At 38.7% G+C, this 18788-nt stretch overlaps 1 protein-coding gene across 4 annotated transcripts in view; it reads right to left on the bottom strand.

Moving 5' to 3' along the window:
- The window catches only part of RAD18 (RAD18 E3 ubiquitin protein ligase), a 114584-nt gene extending 101309 nt beyond the window's left edge, over positions 1-13275 (bottom strand). For all 4 annotated transcript variants that reach the window (XM_032211699.1, XM_032211701.1, XM_032211700.1 and 1 more), the window contains exons 1-4: positions 13129-13275; positions 9405-9486; positions 3834-3895; positions 241-311 (exon numbers count right to left, since the gene is read on the bottom strand). In XM_032211699.1, the coding sequence (XP_032067590.1) occupies positions 241-311; positions 3834-3895; positions 9405-9486; positions 13129-13182 (269 nt within the window). In that variant the 5' untranslated portion in view covers positions 13183-13275. The remainder of the gene's footprint in view (positions 1-240; positions 312-3833; positions 3896-9404; positions 9487-13128) is intronic.
- Positions 13276-18788: the final 5513 nt, after the last annotated feature.

The raw sequence follows: 18788 nt of genomic DNA, 5'->3' as shown, positions 1-18788 counted from the left end.
ACCAGTCAATTTGATATGCTTTGTGCGACTGTTTTGTGCGTCCAGATTTACAACTACATATGGACAAAACACTGCATATATTTCCTGCATATATTATTTCACACATCTGATACTGCATAAACATTTACCGGTAGATAAATATGTATAGCTGAGTATCAGTCCATGATTTTGGGTTTTGAAATTTGATGATTTTGAATCACATCTGAGTCTCACTCTAAAATTTGCAAAATTATTCGGTACCTTGCAGAAATAAAGTTCTGTACCAGCTCATCTAATATCCGGTTATTTTTCAAGTCAGGTCCTGAGGCTACCTGTAAAACAACAGAAATGTTCAAAGCAGTACTTGTGCACTTGGCTGTTACTGATCTCTTAAATTCTCTGTATATTAATTCCCACATATAAAGACATAAACATGACATCTACATATATTTGTTGAAATTGCTTAAACTGAAAAAAAGGAAGAAAAGTGTCTAGAGTTATGTAAGTGATAATCATCTTCCTTGAGCTTTTAGTTGCCTTGTATGGAGCCAAACTTCTGTTGTTCTTCAGAAAAACAACACAATACGTGATGTTGAAAATATAAAGACAGAAACAAAGTTAGTTGCTCCAGATATGTACACAAAGTAATTTTTGAAACAAGCAGGGGAAGTCAAGAGAGATTGAAAGCAGAACATAGAGACTTTCAACTTCCCAGAAGAGTTTACAGCCAAATTCATCCATTTAGATATACTGTAGATCTTGAAATGAAAACATTTATTTCCAGGGTTTCTTAAAACCTTTCATAACATCTTTCATACTGACTACTGTTTTAAATATTGCATTAAAACCTACCAATACATTTTTCCTGGTCATGTGGCTAGTATAGCTATACACCAAAGAGGCACAGAAGACTGTTACCTTCCCACCAAAATGGTACGTATTAATCTACTTGCATTTGCATGTTTTCGATCTGCTAGTTGGGCAGGAGCTGGGAGAGAATTTGTAATAGCAGGGCATTATTTGTTTTCAATCTTCAAATATTTGAAAACAACTTTTCTTCCAATTGTCCTGCACCTGATGGCCTTGATTGTTCAGTCAACAATCCTGAGTCCTATAGACCACTTTTCAACACAAAATCCAGAACACCTAGCATGTCTCTTGTTGACTCAAGTGATTCAGAGTAAGTTTCTATAAATTACGTCTCGCCATATTGTTTTTGGGAGAGGCACTCTTCTTCTAGCTCCTCTGATGAGACCTACCCAATATAGTTAAATCTCTAGCATATGTTTCATCTTCCTCAGAGCCCGCATGTCAACAGCTACATCAACGTAGGGCCACACTGGAGGATTATCATAGTACTTCTAGCTTATTCAACATGCAGCCTGAATTTCAAATAGCTTACGCTACAATTCTAATTTTGAAGTGAACACTATTATGCAGTGGTGCTCAACAATCTATGTCTCACCGATTTATCTCTGATAACATCCCATTGAAATTAAATTTAAAGAGATGTATAGGTTTGTGTTTTCCAAAACACTGTTAGTTCACAAATTTGATGAGAACTATATTTTTAAAACTTAAATTCTAAACCAAATCAAGGATATTAAGTTTTATAAAGTTCTGTATCCACCCTTGTAAAAAATCTCATGCTTAAATATTATCTGTGATTGGTTTTGGTAAAGCCAATGCCAATACAATAAATGTGTAGGTTGAATAATGGCAGAATGCTCTCAGTATTAATACTGAAACACTGATATTTCCCTATATTTCCTGATAATTATACAGCTATTCATATTCATACCTTATAATCTAATTAATAATGTATCAGCATTAGATACTCCTGAATGAAAACTAGTTTCTGGACCTATTTCAAACAGACTTGTCATATGGCCTGGCACTAGAACTGCCTCATTCAACCTTTCCTCCAAGAAAGAAATGGGAACTACACACCCTGTTGGTTCTTTTGGACTTCACAATAGCTTTCATTACCATCAACCATGTTTATCTTCTGGAGAGTTTGTGCAAGTTGTATTGATTAAGACTATATTATTATGACCTTTATTCATACCTAGGCAATGTTCCATTTTCCATGTCATTTTAACATTTACATGAAACTCAATCAGGTCAGTCTGATTTTCATCAGTATGCAATTAGCAGTCCAATTCTTTCTCCCCCCACCCAAACCCAGGCAAAGCAGTAAACATGTTTCAAAACATAATTTGTTTACTGTAATAATCCTGGTGAAGGTTAGCAGATCCACACTGCTTTTAAGTATGTCACTTAACCAACCGGTAAACAATCCTTTTGAGTTTTAGTCTCCAAGCAATGGGTTATACTTAACTCCAAAACCTCAATTTATATAAACTATAGCTGCAAAAATATTAAGTATACTAGGTATCAGGTGCATTTTCCCAGTTTTATTATTGTTATTTGCTTTTATTACAAATCTACAATATACATTTTAATTTCCAAAACTTCTCTTGGAAACCTGGGTTCCTGATATCTGAATCATCAATTCTTCATATACTTAAATATTCCATGCGTTTAGCTCAGGGGTTCCCAAGCTCTGGTCCCCAGACTGCTATTAGTTTGCAGCCTATAAGGAATTGGGCCATGCAAGCAGCAGGCTAGCTCACAAAGCTTCATTTGTGCATTTGCGGGATTAGGTTGTGTGTGCAAAACCATCCCATCCACCCACCGCCACTGGTCCGTGGAGCCAGAAAGGTTGGGAACCATTGATTTAGATTACTAGCTAGTGGTAATGGCACTGAGAGATGGAGATTTGTAATTGTTTGATGTCACAGTTTATTTTACTGGTTGCATTTATTGTCTTATTGCATAATTGTTTTAAAATGTTCCTATGCTTACTCATACAGGTAGTCTCTGACTTACAAACCATAATTGAGCCCATAATTTTGATCATAAGTAATGACAGTCTGGCAACCTTAACCCTGGGGAATTCCACTGCCAACCAGACAAAGTTCAGAAGTGCAGTCAGGGGTGCTGCTACATTGCAGGGAGGAAGATAAATGAGCAACAATCCCCATTGAACCCTATGGCTCAACTCACAAAAAAGGGATAGCAATAGCAATAGCAGTAGATTTATATACCGCTTCATAGGCCTTTCAGGCCTCTCTAAGCGGTTTACAGAGAGTCAGCATATTGCCCCCAACAATCTGGGTCCTCATTTTACCCACCTCGGAAGGATGGAAGGCTGAGTCAACCCTGAGCCGGTGAGATTTGAACCGCTGACCTGCTGATCTAGCAGTAGCCTGCAGTGCTGCATTTAACCACTGCGCCACCTTGGCTCTTGGCTCACATCTGGTAATATCTGGGGCACGGTTATACATCAACTCTTCAAAGTAAGCCAGGTGAGGAAACACTACAACAAGTACAGGAATGAACTTTACTATGGTAAGAGGGCTCTCTGAGTTTGGTTGTTTTCTTGCAAATGTTTCATTACCCAAACTAGCACCTAGTTTGGGTAATGAAACATCTGCAAGAAAACAATTAGACTGAGAGAGCACCAAGGTCCCTTCATTTCAACCCTGAGCTACAAACATTCTCCTTTATTGGTATTATGGTAATGCCTAATAACAGCAACTTGAAAGGCTTGCAGTTTTCCTTTGTCTTTTACAAAACAGGCTCAAACAGAACTATTTTGAGGTCCTTTTTTACACCCTTTCCTTTCCCAGGACTAAATTGCCTCTTACCTTACCTTATTTCCTCTTGCATACCTTCTGTAAAGTTACCTAAACATACCTCCGCACTGCATGTTCAAAAGCCTAACCCAGCACAAATGGCAATAAGATGTAGAATTAAAAACATTTTTAACAAGATAAAGGCACACCTACCATACAGCATATAGGGCACTGAGGTTTATAGGACAGCGACTTTCGAATACATAGAGAACAATCTGTAGGGAAAAAACACACATACACAAACATAAGCAAAACGCAGCAATCTAACAAAAGTGAAAATCATGAGATTTGATTTTCTATAGGCAAAATGTGATTTATACCTTTCAAAATGTCTGTCTAGGGCCTCTAGAGATGGAATCCAGCCTACGATGGAATCCAGCCTACGATGGAATCCAGCCTACGATGGAATCCAGCCTACGCTAAGAGCCGAGGTGGCGCAGGGGTAAAATGCAGCACTGCAGGCTACTTCAGCTGACTGCAGTTCTGCAGTTCGGCTGTTCAAATCTCACCGGCTCAGGGTTGACTCAGCCTTCCATCCTTCCGAGGTGGGTAAAATGAGGACCCGGATTGTTGTTGGGGGCGATATGCTGACTCTGTAAACCGCTTAGAGAGGGCTGAAAGCCCTATGAAGCGGTATATAAGTCTAACTGCTATTGCTATTGCTACGCTTCACCATCTTCTCTAATATGCAACTTAATCCTCCTCCAGTCTGAAACTCAGTCCTCCTGGTGACTACTCAAATCAGGTGAGCAACAAACACAAATTCACTATTTTTGGCAACTTAGGTGATCCCAGCTTCTCAAAAACCAAACTCCATTTATTATTCTCGGCAACCACCTTTGCCTATGATTTTTCCAACTGCAATTTTTTGCCTGTCATCCTTACAGTCAACAGTCATTTTGTCCAGCTCCAACAGCAACCAGATCATTCCAATCTCACTTATTTCTTTTGTGGCCCCATTTTTCTTTCATTACAAACTACCATTATTGTTGCTGCAGCTGCCGTTATTATTACTAGTCAACTCACCTATTATCATCTTTTATATAGAAAATTCTGCTGCCATTTGAAAGTTCTGATTTTTGCAGTCCAGCTCTAAAGGACTAGTCTTTACGCAACAAGTTAGCCATATAATTTTTGAGTTTTCAGACCAATGCACTTAGAATGGCTGGGGAAAATCCTAATCTTTTCAGAACTGAATATCCCTAATGAAAGTACATCAAACCAAAGCAAAGTTTTCTGCATGAAACAAAAAACAAAACAGAATACCATGAAGAAAGTCCATGTCTCTGAAATTAGCCATTTTTTAAAATCACATAACAAGTCATGGGTTAAAAAACTGAGCAGTATTAATGATACAAATAATCAACATTTATAATTATCATCCAAGCAGCATAGAATATACTTCATTTGTCAAGACAAACATTATTTTGGCCAGTAAATAATTTTGTAAAACTATTTTACAAAAAAATAATTAGCATTTAGGTCACAATTCAGCACATAACAGCCTTCAAATCAGGTAGTATGCCTGTTGCCTTTGAAAATCCATTAATTTCACTGTTTTTCTCTAAGTAGATATAATTGCTGTAAATGCAAAATACATAGTACAAAGAATTTAAATTATATTCCTCACTAGCATAAATATTCTATTTAAGCTCTGTTCAGAAGTCTTTCCCTGAGCCAAGAGTAACCGCTCTCACTCTCTACATCATCAACAGGTAAGTTGTTGTATCAATATTTTCACCCAAGGCTCAGAGGAATGTTCCAGTAGGACTTGGATTTCAAATGTATCAATTATTTTTGTAACCAATTCTATTTTAAATAATCAAATAAGTATTTGAATCAAAAAATTATGAGTGACCTCTAATGTTTATTACATATTTTAAAGTTATTCTTTCTACACTGTTATTTTTTTTAGTCAATTGTCACGGCCCACTACCTGACCACGGCTCTTCACAACTGGGCCTCATGAGTGGCCAGCAAGAGTGCATGCCTGTAATGCTCACAGCACCACTCACACAAGCATTGCCGGCACTCGTGACCCCACTCATACAAGCAATGGGTGCTTGTGCGTGTGCACATGCGCACACATGCACCTGCCCCTCCCACAAAACTATGCCCTCTTTCCCCTCCCCCCCCTGCTCCGGACCACCAACCTGGAAAAGTATGGGAACGCTGAGTTATATTATAATGAAGTACCGTCAGGTACAAATAATTAATCAGGACCACCAGTTAGTTTGCAGCATAGAAGATTTATTCAAGCTTATACACAAGAATCTGGTCAACTAAATTTCAATCCTAAATTAGTTCCTGATAAGGATCAATGAAATTCAGGAGAGGCTGGACTTAAGAGCGCTTGTGGGAATGCACAATTCTAAGTTGATGATGCATTTAACTCCACCACCACCACCCCAAATCTGCTCTTCTTCTACATTTTCAAGCAGACTAGAAATTTAAACACAGTCTCCATTATTCTCCTGGAACTCCTACTACGTTTCCTCATCATGATTTCTAAGAAGGATGAGCAAATAATGTTGAGAATATATGCTAAGCATAGAAATAGCCTTCCACTTATGAAAGATCGCTTGGCGACCATCTGAACTTACAAGAGACTCCTTCCCCCAAAAGATAGTTAAGACCTGGTTTTTACGTTCCAACAATTATACCTTCTGCGGACATGTGACCACATTTTGAGCACTCAACAACTGATTCGCATTTATGGTGTTTGACTAAAAACAATGAGTTTGCTTAACAACCACTGCATTTTCTTTACAAGGCTGATGTTCGCCTAATGACTGGTACGAAAAAGCTTGTAAAACTGGGTCCGATCTCATGATGACCCCCCTTTATAACTGTCAGGATTTATAACCATAATGGGTAGGTTCCATTATGGTTATAAGTCAAGGACTACTTGCATACCCAGAATGTAGCTAAAGCAAGCAGGCACCTCTATTGAGGACAAACAATACAGGAAGATGCTGCTGGCAGATAATCACTTACTGTCAATAACAAAGATATCTCTTCATACTACACAGGAGAAGGCAATAGTAATCTGACGAAGAAAACCAAATGGATAGAAAATATAAAATGACTGATGATTTAGAGCTGGATATAGTCTGGCCCTAGGCCAGACAGTTCTCAACATGGTACTCAAAAAGAGCTGTGGATCCCTAATACTAATGGTGTTTATAACATGGCTAGATTAAAGCTTTTGGGACATCTAGCAACTGATATTGCTATGCAGGAAAAAAAATGTGAAGCTACAAGCAGCATCTCAGGAAGGAATTTAAGAATTTCAGACAGCTGTTACAAGAGACAAGAGGCACTATTATACAACATCCATAAAGACATCAGAGGAAAATAGACATGGAAAAACAAAGGAAACAATTCCAAAAGATTTCTGAACTCAGAGGGAGATTTTAGCCTTCAATTGCTATGCTAAAGGAGATGGACAGTTATTAATTTAATCCAAAGGACAGATAGCAATTGATTCAAAGATCAAAGAAAGCATATACTGAAATTTTATATAGCAAAGATGTCGACATCCAAGATACTTTGAACATTATCCCCTACTTACCCTAGTGCTAGAAGATGAATAGATCAACTAGCTTCTCTAGTCATTGCCAAAATTGAAGCCCATACAATCGATAGAATATCAATGGAAATATGGCAAGAAACAGAAGAATAATCAGTGAAGGTTTTAACTGAGCTATAAGCAGCAAATGTGGAGAACAATTCAGTGGCCAGTAGATTGGAAGAGGTCAATCTACCATGTTTCCGCAAAAATACAACATGCCCTGAAACTAAAGCCTTGCCACATTTTTTGGGTGGGCAAAAATATAACACCCCCCCTAAAAATAAGCCCCCTGGATGAAATAAGCCCCCCTGAATGAAAATAAGCCCCCCCAAAAAATAAGCCCCCTCCGGTCAGGCAGAGCACCTCTCACCGACCGAGCGGTATCCCAAAGGTGCCAAGCCACGGGAACCGGGGGGGAGGCAAAGATGATTGTGTTGCTTGGCACCTTTGGGATACCGCTAGGTTGGTGAGTGACTCTATACCCAGCTGAAGAGGGGGGTTGCTGGGTGGCTGCACTCTTGCGAGCAGGCTCCCAAAGAGCCAGGCACAGCCTCATGGGCGAATGACTGTGTTGCGCTGTCGCAGCCGCGCAACACAGCAGCCATGAAGCAACCACACTCATGAGCAGCCACCCGGCAAACCCCCTTTCCAGCCTGGCACAGCACCATTCCTAGGGGTATCACCAAGCCACGTGAGCACTTGTTTGCCGCCACCCGGCTCCAGCAGCTTGGCACCTTCAAAATGCCAGTGAATGGCACTCTGCACAGCTGGAGAAGGGGGTTACGCGAGCGGCTGTTCCACTCTCACTCACGCACCTCACAGCCTCACGATGCCCTGGCCCAGTTTTCCCCACAGAGCCAAGGCACCTCCATTGCCGCCACCACATGGCTTTTTCTGCAGCTTCCAAACTGAGTCTTCCGGCAGTGGCCGCTCTGGGCGTACACTCTATGGTTGTACGCTCTGCAAGCAGCTGGCCCCTAGATCAGTGAATGGCACTGTGCCAGGCTGGAAAGGGGGTTTGCTTGGTGGCTGTTCGTGAGCGTGGTCGACAACAGCGCAACACAGCCATTCACCCATGAGGCTTGCCCGTCTCTTTGGGAGCCTGCTCACAAGAGAGCACCACCCGGCAACCCCAAAACAATAAACCTTCCCCTCATAATAAGGCCCAAGCCATATTTTGTGGGTAAAAAGAAAATAAGACCCTGTATTATGTTGGGGAAAACACGGTACATATCTATACCAAAGAAAGTTTAATTGATAATGTAAACTACAATACAACATCCTTTATTTCATATGTTAGCAAAATATTTAGGATCATTCAACATCGAATGGATTCCTACATGGAAAGAGAAAGAAAAATGTCAGCCAGAATATTGACTTGGCTTTAGAAAATGTAGAGCTTATAAAGCTATAAAAACAAGATTTTTTTTCCAGGCTCCTTAGTCACCTAAATCCCATCATTTATATCCACAAATATTGATTGGCTGACTTTTCTTTGATATGACTCACCTCACGCTCTAACTCACATTTACAACATGCTTTACTATATGAACTCTCTGACGAATTAATCATACAATTGAGTTGGAGTACCAAAATATATACTGTTGTTTATTTATCCTCAACTATCGTACACATCTGAATTGCCATTGGCTGGAAGGATTGAACCTGGGAAATGTTTTACTCTGGTTCCATTTTCATACAGTTTCCATGCTATTAAACATTCCCATGAAAATGCTGGGGGAGGCGGAAGACCATCTGGTGAGCTGGCATCACACAATGTCAGAATGCTGATACCCTCAAACGTGATTGTGCGTAATCATTCCGTTCCAAGGAAAAAGTACACTGAGACAATCTGACAATCCCTATAAGCTTCTGGGTATAATTCAAGATGCTTTATGCATCTTATGAGTACTAAAAATGGCTATCAAAATTTAAGAATATCATAAAAAAATCTAAAAAGACATCTTAAAATTAATACTAAAATAATTCAACAGTTAAAAGCCAAGCATTAGATATGTCTTCATCATAGCAGATAATGAGAGACCAAATACATAATTTATATATACAGTATATATAAACACACACACACACACACACACACACAGAGACAGACAGACAGACAGGAGGAAGGAAAAAATTTCTGTACTTACAATTATGTGAACACTGTGGAATTATCATTGCAGTGTTGAAGTAATCAAAGCATATCCCACAACGCAACAAGTTATCAACTTCCTGAAACACATTTTTAAAATTACAGTATTTATATACAGAGTAAGCTGAAAAGTCATTTTGCAGAATTACTTACTGGGAAAAAAATAACAAATTGAACGTAATTCCTATTATTTTTCTGTAAGAAGGTTGTAGCATAAAAAACCTGTTCTCTCCAATTCACCCATTTCCCAATGACTACAGTCAACATTGGGAGTATGCGAGTGTGGTTTAATAATATTGATAGAGCATTATGCTGCTTAAAATTACACTACATGAAATATTTAAGTTAATTTAAGAAAGAAATTAAATGTACAGATAAGAATGAAAAAAAAAAACCCCAACCATGGTTACTCTATTTCTTTATAACAGCACCCTAGAAATTCCATCTGCAATCTGAAACCATATCAGTAACAGGGAGAACCTAATTTCAATGGCTTAAGTTTCTTCTTCTAGTCCAGAGGTTCTCAGCCTATGGTTCATGCGGGGTGTGGGCAAAATTGTTACAGCAGGTCCTCAAAGGCTTGGAGAAATGTTATGGTTTAAATCTTAGGTCCATGGATACAAAAGGTGTTTAAAAAGGGTCCGTGATAAAGAAAAGATTGAGAACCACTGCCCTATTCTACTTTGGACTTTGGTCATGCAGATTTTGACTTCAATGTGGTCCAACCAAACTTCCCCGTAGCCCCCCGCCTTCACACCCTGAGTTCAATCTCTTCCAGAATTTTACAATACACCAAAATTTTAAAAATCAGAAAATGAAATCTTATAGGTGATCTAATAGATTTTGCACTATTTGTGGCTATTTGTAGACACCATCAATCTTCTCTGTCCCAGATGTCTAAAGTATGAAGTTGTTGTAGGGTAAAGGTTCTCAAGAGCATCTAAATATAACTTTTATTTATAACTTTCAAACTGGTACTCTTAGCAACAAAGAGCATCCCTTTACAGACATTTTCATCTCACTGTCATTATGAATCTAGGTATGCTTCTCTCTAACACCTACAGTTTTAGAAGATACAATAAGATACAATCTTCCCAAGTGAGATTGGATTTCTTCCCAACCAAGCTAGATTCTTTACCTACAGTACTCTTATGTATGCACAAGGATATTAAGCCCAGCAGGCCATGCAGCCTCAGAGGCAGAAATGGAAATGTAATCAGTGTCTTTCATTCACATGCAGCATCATTGCATGTTGGAAGGAACTGCATAGTCAATATAGCTAAACCTAGAATTGGCACACAATCAATTAGCCAAACAAATATAATTAAATGGCCAGTCAGCTAAACAACTATTTATTTATTCTATTTGTATAGCCGTCTATGTCGGACCATTGATTCTTATTTGATCAAGTATCAACTAATATTTCAAGAATGCTGTTGTTCAGAAGCATGGCACTGTCATTTCCTAAACTAAAAGTACATTGCTTCTTAGCACTACAGAATTCCAGACAAATCTACCACATTTTTCCCACCGACTACACAGAAACTGACACCAACCACCTCCAAGGAGCAGTACAAGTAATTTACCTGTGAGAAAATGGCATTGCTTAGTCTATAGTGTGTTTTGACTAGGATTTGGGAGAATATGAGAAGCTGCTTTATAGTATCAGTTGTCTACTACAGAAATACGCAAATTGGCACTTAATACCCTAAAAACGTGGTCCACCCCCTGGATCATTAAACAATGATGCCAATTGAAGTTGTATATGTGATTGAAGGAAAAATTATTTAAAACATCAGAAATGTGTATTTCAACTCATTTCATGAATTCATTTGTAATAGTATGCAAAATTACTATGTCCAACAGAGCAGTGCAAAGCATTTGAAAAGAAATGTTCAAGAGTATGAACAAAACACTTCTCTTTGAACTATTCATATGCCATATCTTTTGCAAAGCTTGCACAAATGCTCTAAAAGCTGTTCCCAGCTCTATCTGTATGCAAAAGATACCAGCAGCAATTTAACTTAGCCACAAAAAATCATATTGTCAGAGATCTAACTGCAAATGGAACAGAGAAGGAAATGTATTGACCAATGCAGCTTGACACAATTAGATCACAAGGCTATCTTACAATGACTGCAAGCTACACTCCAAGATTTCAGACAGAAGGCTTTCTGAGCCCTGTCAGTAAATGCTACAAAGACAAGATGAAGCTGAGCAGATGAGGTTAACTATTTTATTACATATTTAGCATTATTAGATTGCACAGCTATTAATTCTCCCTTCAACATTCCTTCACAGCTGCTGAAATTGTATGAATCAATCACAAAACATACTAATAGAAACTACAATTGTCAATGTGGTTTCACAATTCATCCACATACAGTGTCAAAAGACAAACAAGATTTCCAGAGAGCTGCAAAAGTACAATACATTTTTTGAAATAATACCTGAAGGCAATGATCCCTCCAAAATACTTCAGTAAAAAAGGAGGGAGAGTGGAGATCCAGAATGAACCTAGAAAACTCAGCAGCCAGGCTGATTTATTGAACAGGGTAACCATGTGACACAGACATAAGTTTAATTAATAAAATAATCAATCAATTCAAATGTGGGGCAGATGCAATCAACTTTTATTTTTGTTATGTCCTTGACATAAATAATTAAATCTCTGTTTGTATTTGGGGTTTTAATTCTTCTTGCTTTGAGGCCTTATAAATCCTCTGTTTATGCTTAAGTTTGCTGCTTCTGTTTTGATTTGATACAGGCTTCATTTACATTTTATGGTATCACACCCAACAACTCTCTGCTTATGTAAATCACATTATGTAACTACAATTAATATTTTACTAAGAAGTACTAGCAGAACTAAAAAGCTGAGATGCTAAACATTACTATATTGTAGTTTAAATACTGTAAGTGTTCAGTACTTGGGATGGGAGTTAAGTGTCTGTGTGTAATACTATAGCTCCAAGCTAGTCTGGAAAAATGCAGAAGCTAACCACTTCCAGAATATTTTCAAGCAATATTTGTTTAAGAAGATACCACAACTCAGGAACAAATGGAAACATATTTTGCCTTTTCCAATCTTTATTCACTGAAAATATAAGCCTGCCAGACTTTTGGAAAAGACACTAACTCAGCAATACCTACAAGGGAGAGTGGTTAGTGAAGATGTTGGAACTTGCTGAGATGGCCAAATTGACTTCTTTGTTGAGAGAAAGAAAATATTTACATTTATTGCTGATTGGAAACCTCTTTTGGCATAAAGCAGAAACAAAATGAAGTTATGATGTATGGTTTTTGATGATTAGACAAGATTATAAAAAAGAGAGTCACTTGTAACTTTAGGGAAAGACGTAAATTTATAATTGAACTTATAATCGCTGCAAAGATCAGAAGTCACTTCTCTGTATTTTTTTCTTTTCTGATTTTTTTCTTCTTGCACTTTTAGCTTTTTCTTTGATTTCTTTCTTTTTCCTTCCTTCCTTTATATTAGTTTGCATTAGGTTTTTTCCTTCTTGAAGCTTTTAGAAGAAGCGACGTCGAAGTTCTAGCTTAGCTCTTTCGCAGAAGGAAAAGGCGTGTTGTACACATTCCCAAGCACTTTTCTCATTAAACCATCACCCCTTCCAGGATCAGGGACACCCCGGTTAAGGCCCTAATTGACGCCATTAACGCAGCCCGCGCCTTAAATTGGGCTCCCTTCCGCCTCTACTTACTTCCAGCGGGACAAGGTGCTCGGGCCACCGCAATTCAGTCGCCGGGAAAGACATCACCTTCAGCTACAACTACCCAAACTTTTATTTCTCCCGCCCCGCCGGGCTCGAAATTACCCGCGCGGTCCTTCTTTCAGTGTCCTGGAGGAGCGCGCGGCAAGGGGAACATTTCCGGGATTCTCGCTGAGGCTGTTGGGTATCGTAGTTTTTCTTTTCCTTTCCCCGCTCATAAAATACGATGTGACAGTTCTGGTTAATTGTCCTCACTGTTAGGAAGTTTCTCTTCAATTCCAGGTTGCTTCTCTCCTTGATTAGTTTCCATCCATTGTTTCTTGTCCTGCCCTCAGGTTCTTTGGAAAATAAGTTGACCCCCTCTTTTTTGTGGCAGCGTCCCAAATACTGGAAGGCTGCTTCCAGAGTAACAGAATAACGGAACACTTGGAAGGGACCTTGGAGGTCTTCTAGTCCAACCCCCTGCTTAAGCAAGAGATCCTATCCCATCCAAGGATTAACTAGGGTCAATCTATAACTATCATGTGTCATCTCATTCCCGTCCAGTCCTTCTTTTCTCTGGACTAGCCAAACCCAAATCCTGCGATGGTTCTTCATGTTTTAGTCTCCAGGGTCTTTAATCATCCTACTTGCTCTTCTCTGCACTCTTTCTAAGATTACTTATTAGACTTTTGGGAGTGTTATTTGCTATTATGGTGTGATTATAGCAGTTCTTGTACATTATAGAGTAAATTGGAAAAAAGGACTTGGTTTGAGTGTCATCATTGCTGCACATTCTGGACTCCACGGATGTTCCTAAAGAAGGTATCACTGAGATTCACAAGGCAGTTAGAAACAAAGATCAAGGATGGCCACAGGAAAGAAAATAGCTGGACAATTCTAACACGCTTAATCCATATATTAACATTAACTATGCTGAATATAGTTTCTGGCCTGTGATGTTTGACAATAAATATGATACATCAACTGTTCTGGCTTCTAGAACTAATTTGCTCCTTCAGTGCTTACTCATTCTGTATATTATAGTGAGTTCAGCTGATAATAACTGGAAGAGCTAAAAAAAAATGGCACGAAAGTTACTCCTCTTGTTTCTTTGCCATCATGTGGAAAGTGACAACGTTAGTTTGGTCTTAATTAAGAATTGAAAGACAGAGCAAACCGTGGCATCCAACTCTATCCTTTTAGAAGGAAAACAAGCTACATTTTCTGGTTTGTACTGTAACAAAATCACAACAGGTGCTTCTTTTACAGACAGTCCTCACGACCACAACTGAGCCTAAAATTTATGTTGCTAAGTGAGAAGTTTTAAATGAGTATTGCCCCTTTTTATGACTTTTCTTGACATATTTGTTAAATGAGTGAAGCCAATCACTGCAATTGTTGAATTAGTAACACAGTTGTTAAGTGAATCTGGCTTCCCAGACTTTGCTGGTCAGAATGTTGCAAAAGGTAATCACGTTACTCCGGGACACTACAACGTCATAAATGGGAATCATGTGTCAAGCATCTGAATGTAAATCACATAGGGATTCTGCAATGGTTGTAAGTGTGAAAAATGGTCATAAGTCACATTCTATTGCCATTGCAACTTCAAACATCACTAAACAAACTGTTGTAAGTCAAGAATTACTATTTGCTTTGCCATTTTTGTGGGGCTAATAAGAACAATACCATTTTGTTCCCTCATGGTGAATCTGTATTCTTTATAGTGTATAGTTTAGCCTTTACTGTCATTGTACATCATGTATACAATGAAATTGGTTTTAGCCTCACTGGTGCAATCCATGACAAAATATACAAACAACATAAATGGTATAAAGAATAAACTCTATGCAAGTAATTAGGGGGAGGAGGGAAGGTTCAGTTTCACCACAATGTACAACTCATGTGGAAGTAAAAGAAAGAACTACAGGACCAAAATCAATGTCTTTAATTGAATATCTTTCCCACTCCCCAATCCTAATTGCTTCTAGAATTTTTACACCTCGGAATTATTATTTTTCTTATTCATTACGTATTCAGTTTTTCAAAGATCCATCCTCATAAAGCACAACCAATGACACAATCAAATTGCAAGCAGATATGAACATACAAAAACAGCCTTTTCTGAAGTGAGCTAATGAAGCCAAGTTTGAGAATCCTTGCACCAGATGTCTTTTTTAAAAAATAGAAAAACCAGAACTGACAGAACCCAGCTGTAGTTTTGATCTGTTCAATATAGAGTGGCACTATCTTGACCCTTTACACAGTTGTAAGGTTGTCCACATTAAATATGTATATAACAAGCTGCTATTTTTTTCCTCCTAAATTGCAGGAGTCCTGCAAAGATTGAAAGAATTTTGATTCGGAAAAGTATACCACCATATCAGTAATGAATGTACAGTATGCTTTGACCGAAATAACTCTGAATAATTAATACAAATACTTTCCCTCAACCATTGCATCCTGAGCACATTTTGCTCTACTGATTATGCCATTAGAGACATAACAAACCCCTTCCCATTAAGCACTTTAGTACATTTTGCTTTTATTGCTTATGTACTTGAGAGTATGTATTTATTCTCACATACAGTATCTTGTTCACTGAGTGAATATTTACTTACACCAATACAATCCCTAGACAGTAAATCACACCATTTAGTACATTATCATTTTAGCCATAAATAGTCAGGAAAAAAAGAGTGTACTCTTATTGGTCTATTAGAAACCATAAACAGTTTTCAATTTTATTTTATTATGGTAAACTAATCATAAAAAGAATAGTACAAATGCAAACAACAACATTAAAGAGTGAACATAATCTGAAATGATAAGCTTCGCAATAAAAATAGCCTGGAAATTGTGTCATGAATGAAAGCATTTAAAAATTATCTATTATGCCTGCAAATATCATGCTGTGATTAAACATTTAAATTATAGGCATCACAATGAGAGCCAGCTTGATGTAAATGATTAGTGTACTGGCAGAGAAACCAGGATACTGCGAGTTCAAGTCCTGCCCTAGCCATGAAGCCAGCTGGGTGACTTGAACTAATGACTCACTCTCAGCCCAACTCACCTCACAGGATTGTTATTGTGGGAAAGTAAGAGGGAGGAAAAAGCATTAGGTATGTTCGCCACCTTTTGTAACTTATAAAAGATAATGAAAGTGGGATTTTAAAAATCTAATAATAATCTAATAATAATAATGTAATTCTATTTTTTTTTCAAGTACTAGATGACTGGGGATGTTCCAGGTTGCTCAGATAATGGGAGGAAGTGGAATGAGCCATGTTCCATACTAACACAACTTGAACTGGGCTACCACCTGGATAGAGAAGCTGGCCAGAATGTGTGTATATGGGGTTTTAGGGCCATGCCATGGCTGCTGTTCTGCCGGCCACTGGAGTGAGTTCAAAGGATTCATGTACCCATAAAAAGGTTTGTTACACCTTACTTTAGAATACCATCTGGATCTGTATAAAGTGTGTTTTCACAACATTAATCGAAATAGTCAGTTCTGAGTAGCTATTTATAAAGCTTTTTCAGAATTGTTTTTTTTTTATCTTAGGCTTATCTCAGAGCATATTGTGACAGTTTATTCAAATTAAACATTTTTAATTTGCTTTAGGACTTCCAGATAGGATTGTTGCTTCAATGCTGATTAGATATTTTTGAGTAATTAAGGGTGGCTCCTAAGCCAGTAACTCTTTCTTATAAGTTGAAGGAAGCTGATGAAATTAATTAATTATTAATTATTTACACTATCATGGAATTACAAGTTTCAAAGTCATCTCTGATAAACCAATAGAGTGTTGCACTAAATAATGTGAAATTGATTTCGTATGATCTCAAAATGAGATCAACATAACCAAAATGTTGTTTCATCTATATTGGCTATCTCAGAGAATGCTCAATAAGGGTTGATTAAGGACATCCTGTTGCTGGAAATGTAATTTGTGTTGTTTGTCCCTGGTATTATTGTATTTGGACTGACATCAATAGAACCATGACAATTACTATATGTCAAATATGCCGATGTTCTTCCGGTCTGAACCAGAGGTGGGTTCCTACCAGTTCGGACCGGTTCAGCCGAGTAGGTAGTAACTCGCATCCAAACCAGTTCTATTGTCGGTGCCGCCATCTTGAATTTTCATTCTGCACATGTGCAGAACAATCTCCATTGCAGAAATGTATTTTTCCCCTTTTATAATGTTCTGTGCATGCACAGACCTTTTTAGGTGTAAATGGGTACACATGCAAAGTGCATGTTTGCGCATCAAATTTTTTGCACACCAAACCGGCAGTAATGCTGGTAGCAACCCACCCCTGGTCTGAACCCCTGAATATGGAATCGAGATATCAGAACTTGTGGGGTTTTGAGGAATAGGGTTGGCTGAAAGAATTATCATACAACACTAGAAGTAGAAAACTATGCCTCATTTGCAGCATGGATTGTTGATAAATACTATCTACAACATTTGATCTTTATTTGATAGGTTCAAGAAAGAAAATTTTACTTTCTTGACAGATCTCCCAGCTTTGTCTGGGAGCTCAAAAGGACACACATAATGCTCCCTTTTTCTGTTTTTACAACTGCAACAACTTGGCCAAACAAGCTGGGCTGAACAAGAATGATTTGCCCAAAGTTACCCAGCAACGTTTTGGGGCTGAGGGTAGACTTGAACCTGGGTTTCCCCAAAGCAAACCCAACACCTTAACCATGAGATTGCATTGACTCTCACTATATCACACTGACTGACTTATATATCGGTCCATAAGATAAACTGAAATCTTCAATTATTTCAGAAAACAGCAGAAACTGGTTTCTGGAAATGTCTTTCCAAATGTATTACTCTACCAAAAACATCCTATCATCTAAAAATCCACTGGTATATGCATAAACAGACAACCCCAAGGAAATCCTTCAGATACATTAGGAATTATTTGAAAAATCCAAGAGCTCCCTATCAGATATGGGGTTTGCACCAGGGGTGGGCTGCTGGGGGTTCGCACAGGTTTGGGTGATTCTTTAGCTAGGATTCTCCTCAGTTTGGCGAAGAAAGCCTCCAAAACCTGGGGAGGGTGAAAAATGCCCCTCCACTGTGGTGCAGGAGGCCGACTAGGCCACGCCCACCATGGCCACACCCATCCATCAACAGGATAGTGAACCCATTGCTGTAATTTTTAAAGCTCATCCCTGGCTTGTACCCTTCTATATTACTATAAAAGGTGTTGAGGACTCAGAAAATCCTTGACTTATGACCTAGCGGCTAGCAACTAGCCAAGCTGCACCCTGATTGGCTAAGGTGCGGCTTGACTAAGCGCGGGCCGCTAGGGGCACGCTTATTGGCTTTCCCTGCTTGACAGCTCCATATAAATAGCTGTCAAGCAGGGAAGGTGCTGAAGTCCTGGCTCCTGCCTTGTCCTTCCGCCGATCTTCTAAACTGGCAACGAAGGTGGGATCAAGGCGATTCCATTGATCGGTGACCTAGGACGAATGAGAAGACTGCCAGCCGCGAGGCCGTGCAGTCCACGAAGCTTCTGTCGACTTTTTTTTCTCCCTCCCGCTTCGCCTCATGAACTCGAGATGGCAGCTCTGCCTCCATTCGCTCCGTTTGGGACCTCCGGCAAGTCGTGGGCCAGGTTCCTGGAGCGCTTTGAGTGCTACT

This window comes from Thamnophis elegans, chromosome 2 (genome assembly GCF_009769535.1).
Source record: "Thamnophis elegans isolate rThaEle1 chromosome 2, rThaEle1.pri, whole genome shotgun sequence".
NCBI classification, from domain to species: domain Eukaryota; kingdom Metazoa; phylum Chordata; class Lepidosauria; order Squamata; family Colubridae; genus Thamnophis; species Thamnophis elegans.
Note: the sequence above shows the minus strand (reverse complement) of the source record. Positions and strands in the feature narration are given on the sequence as shown.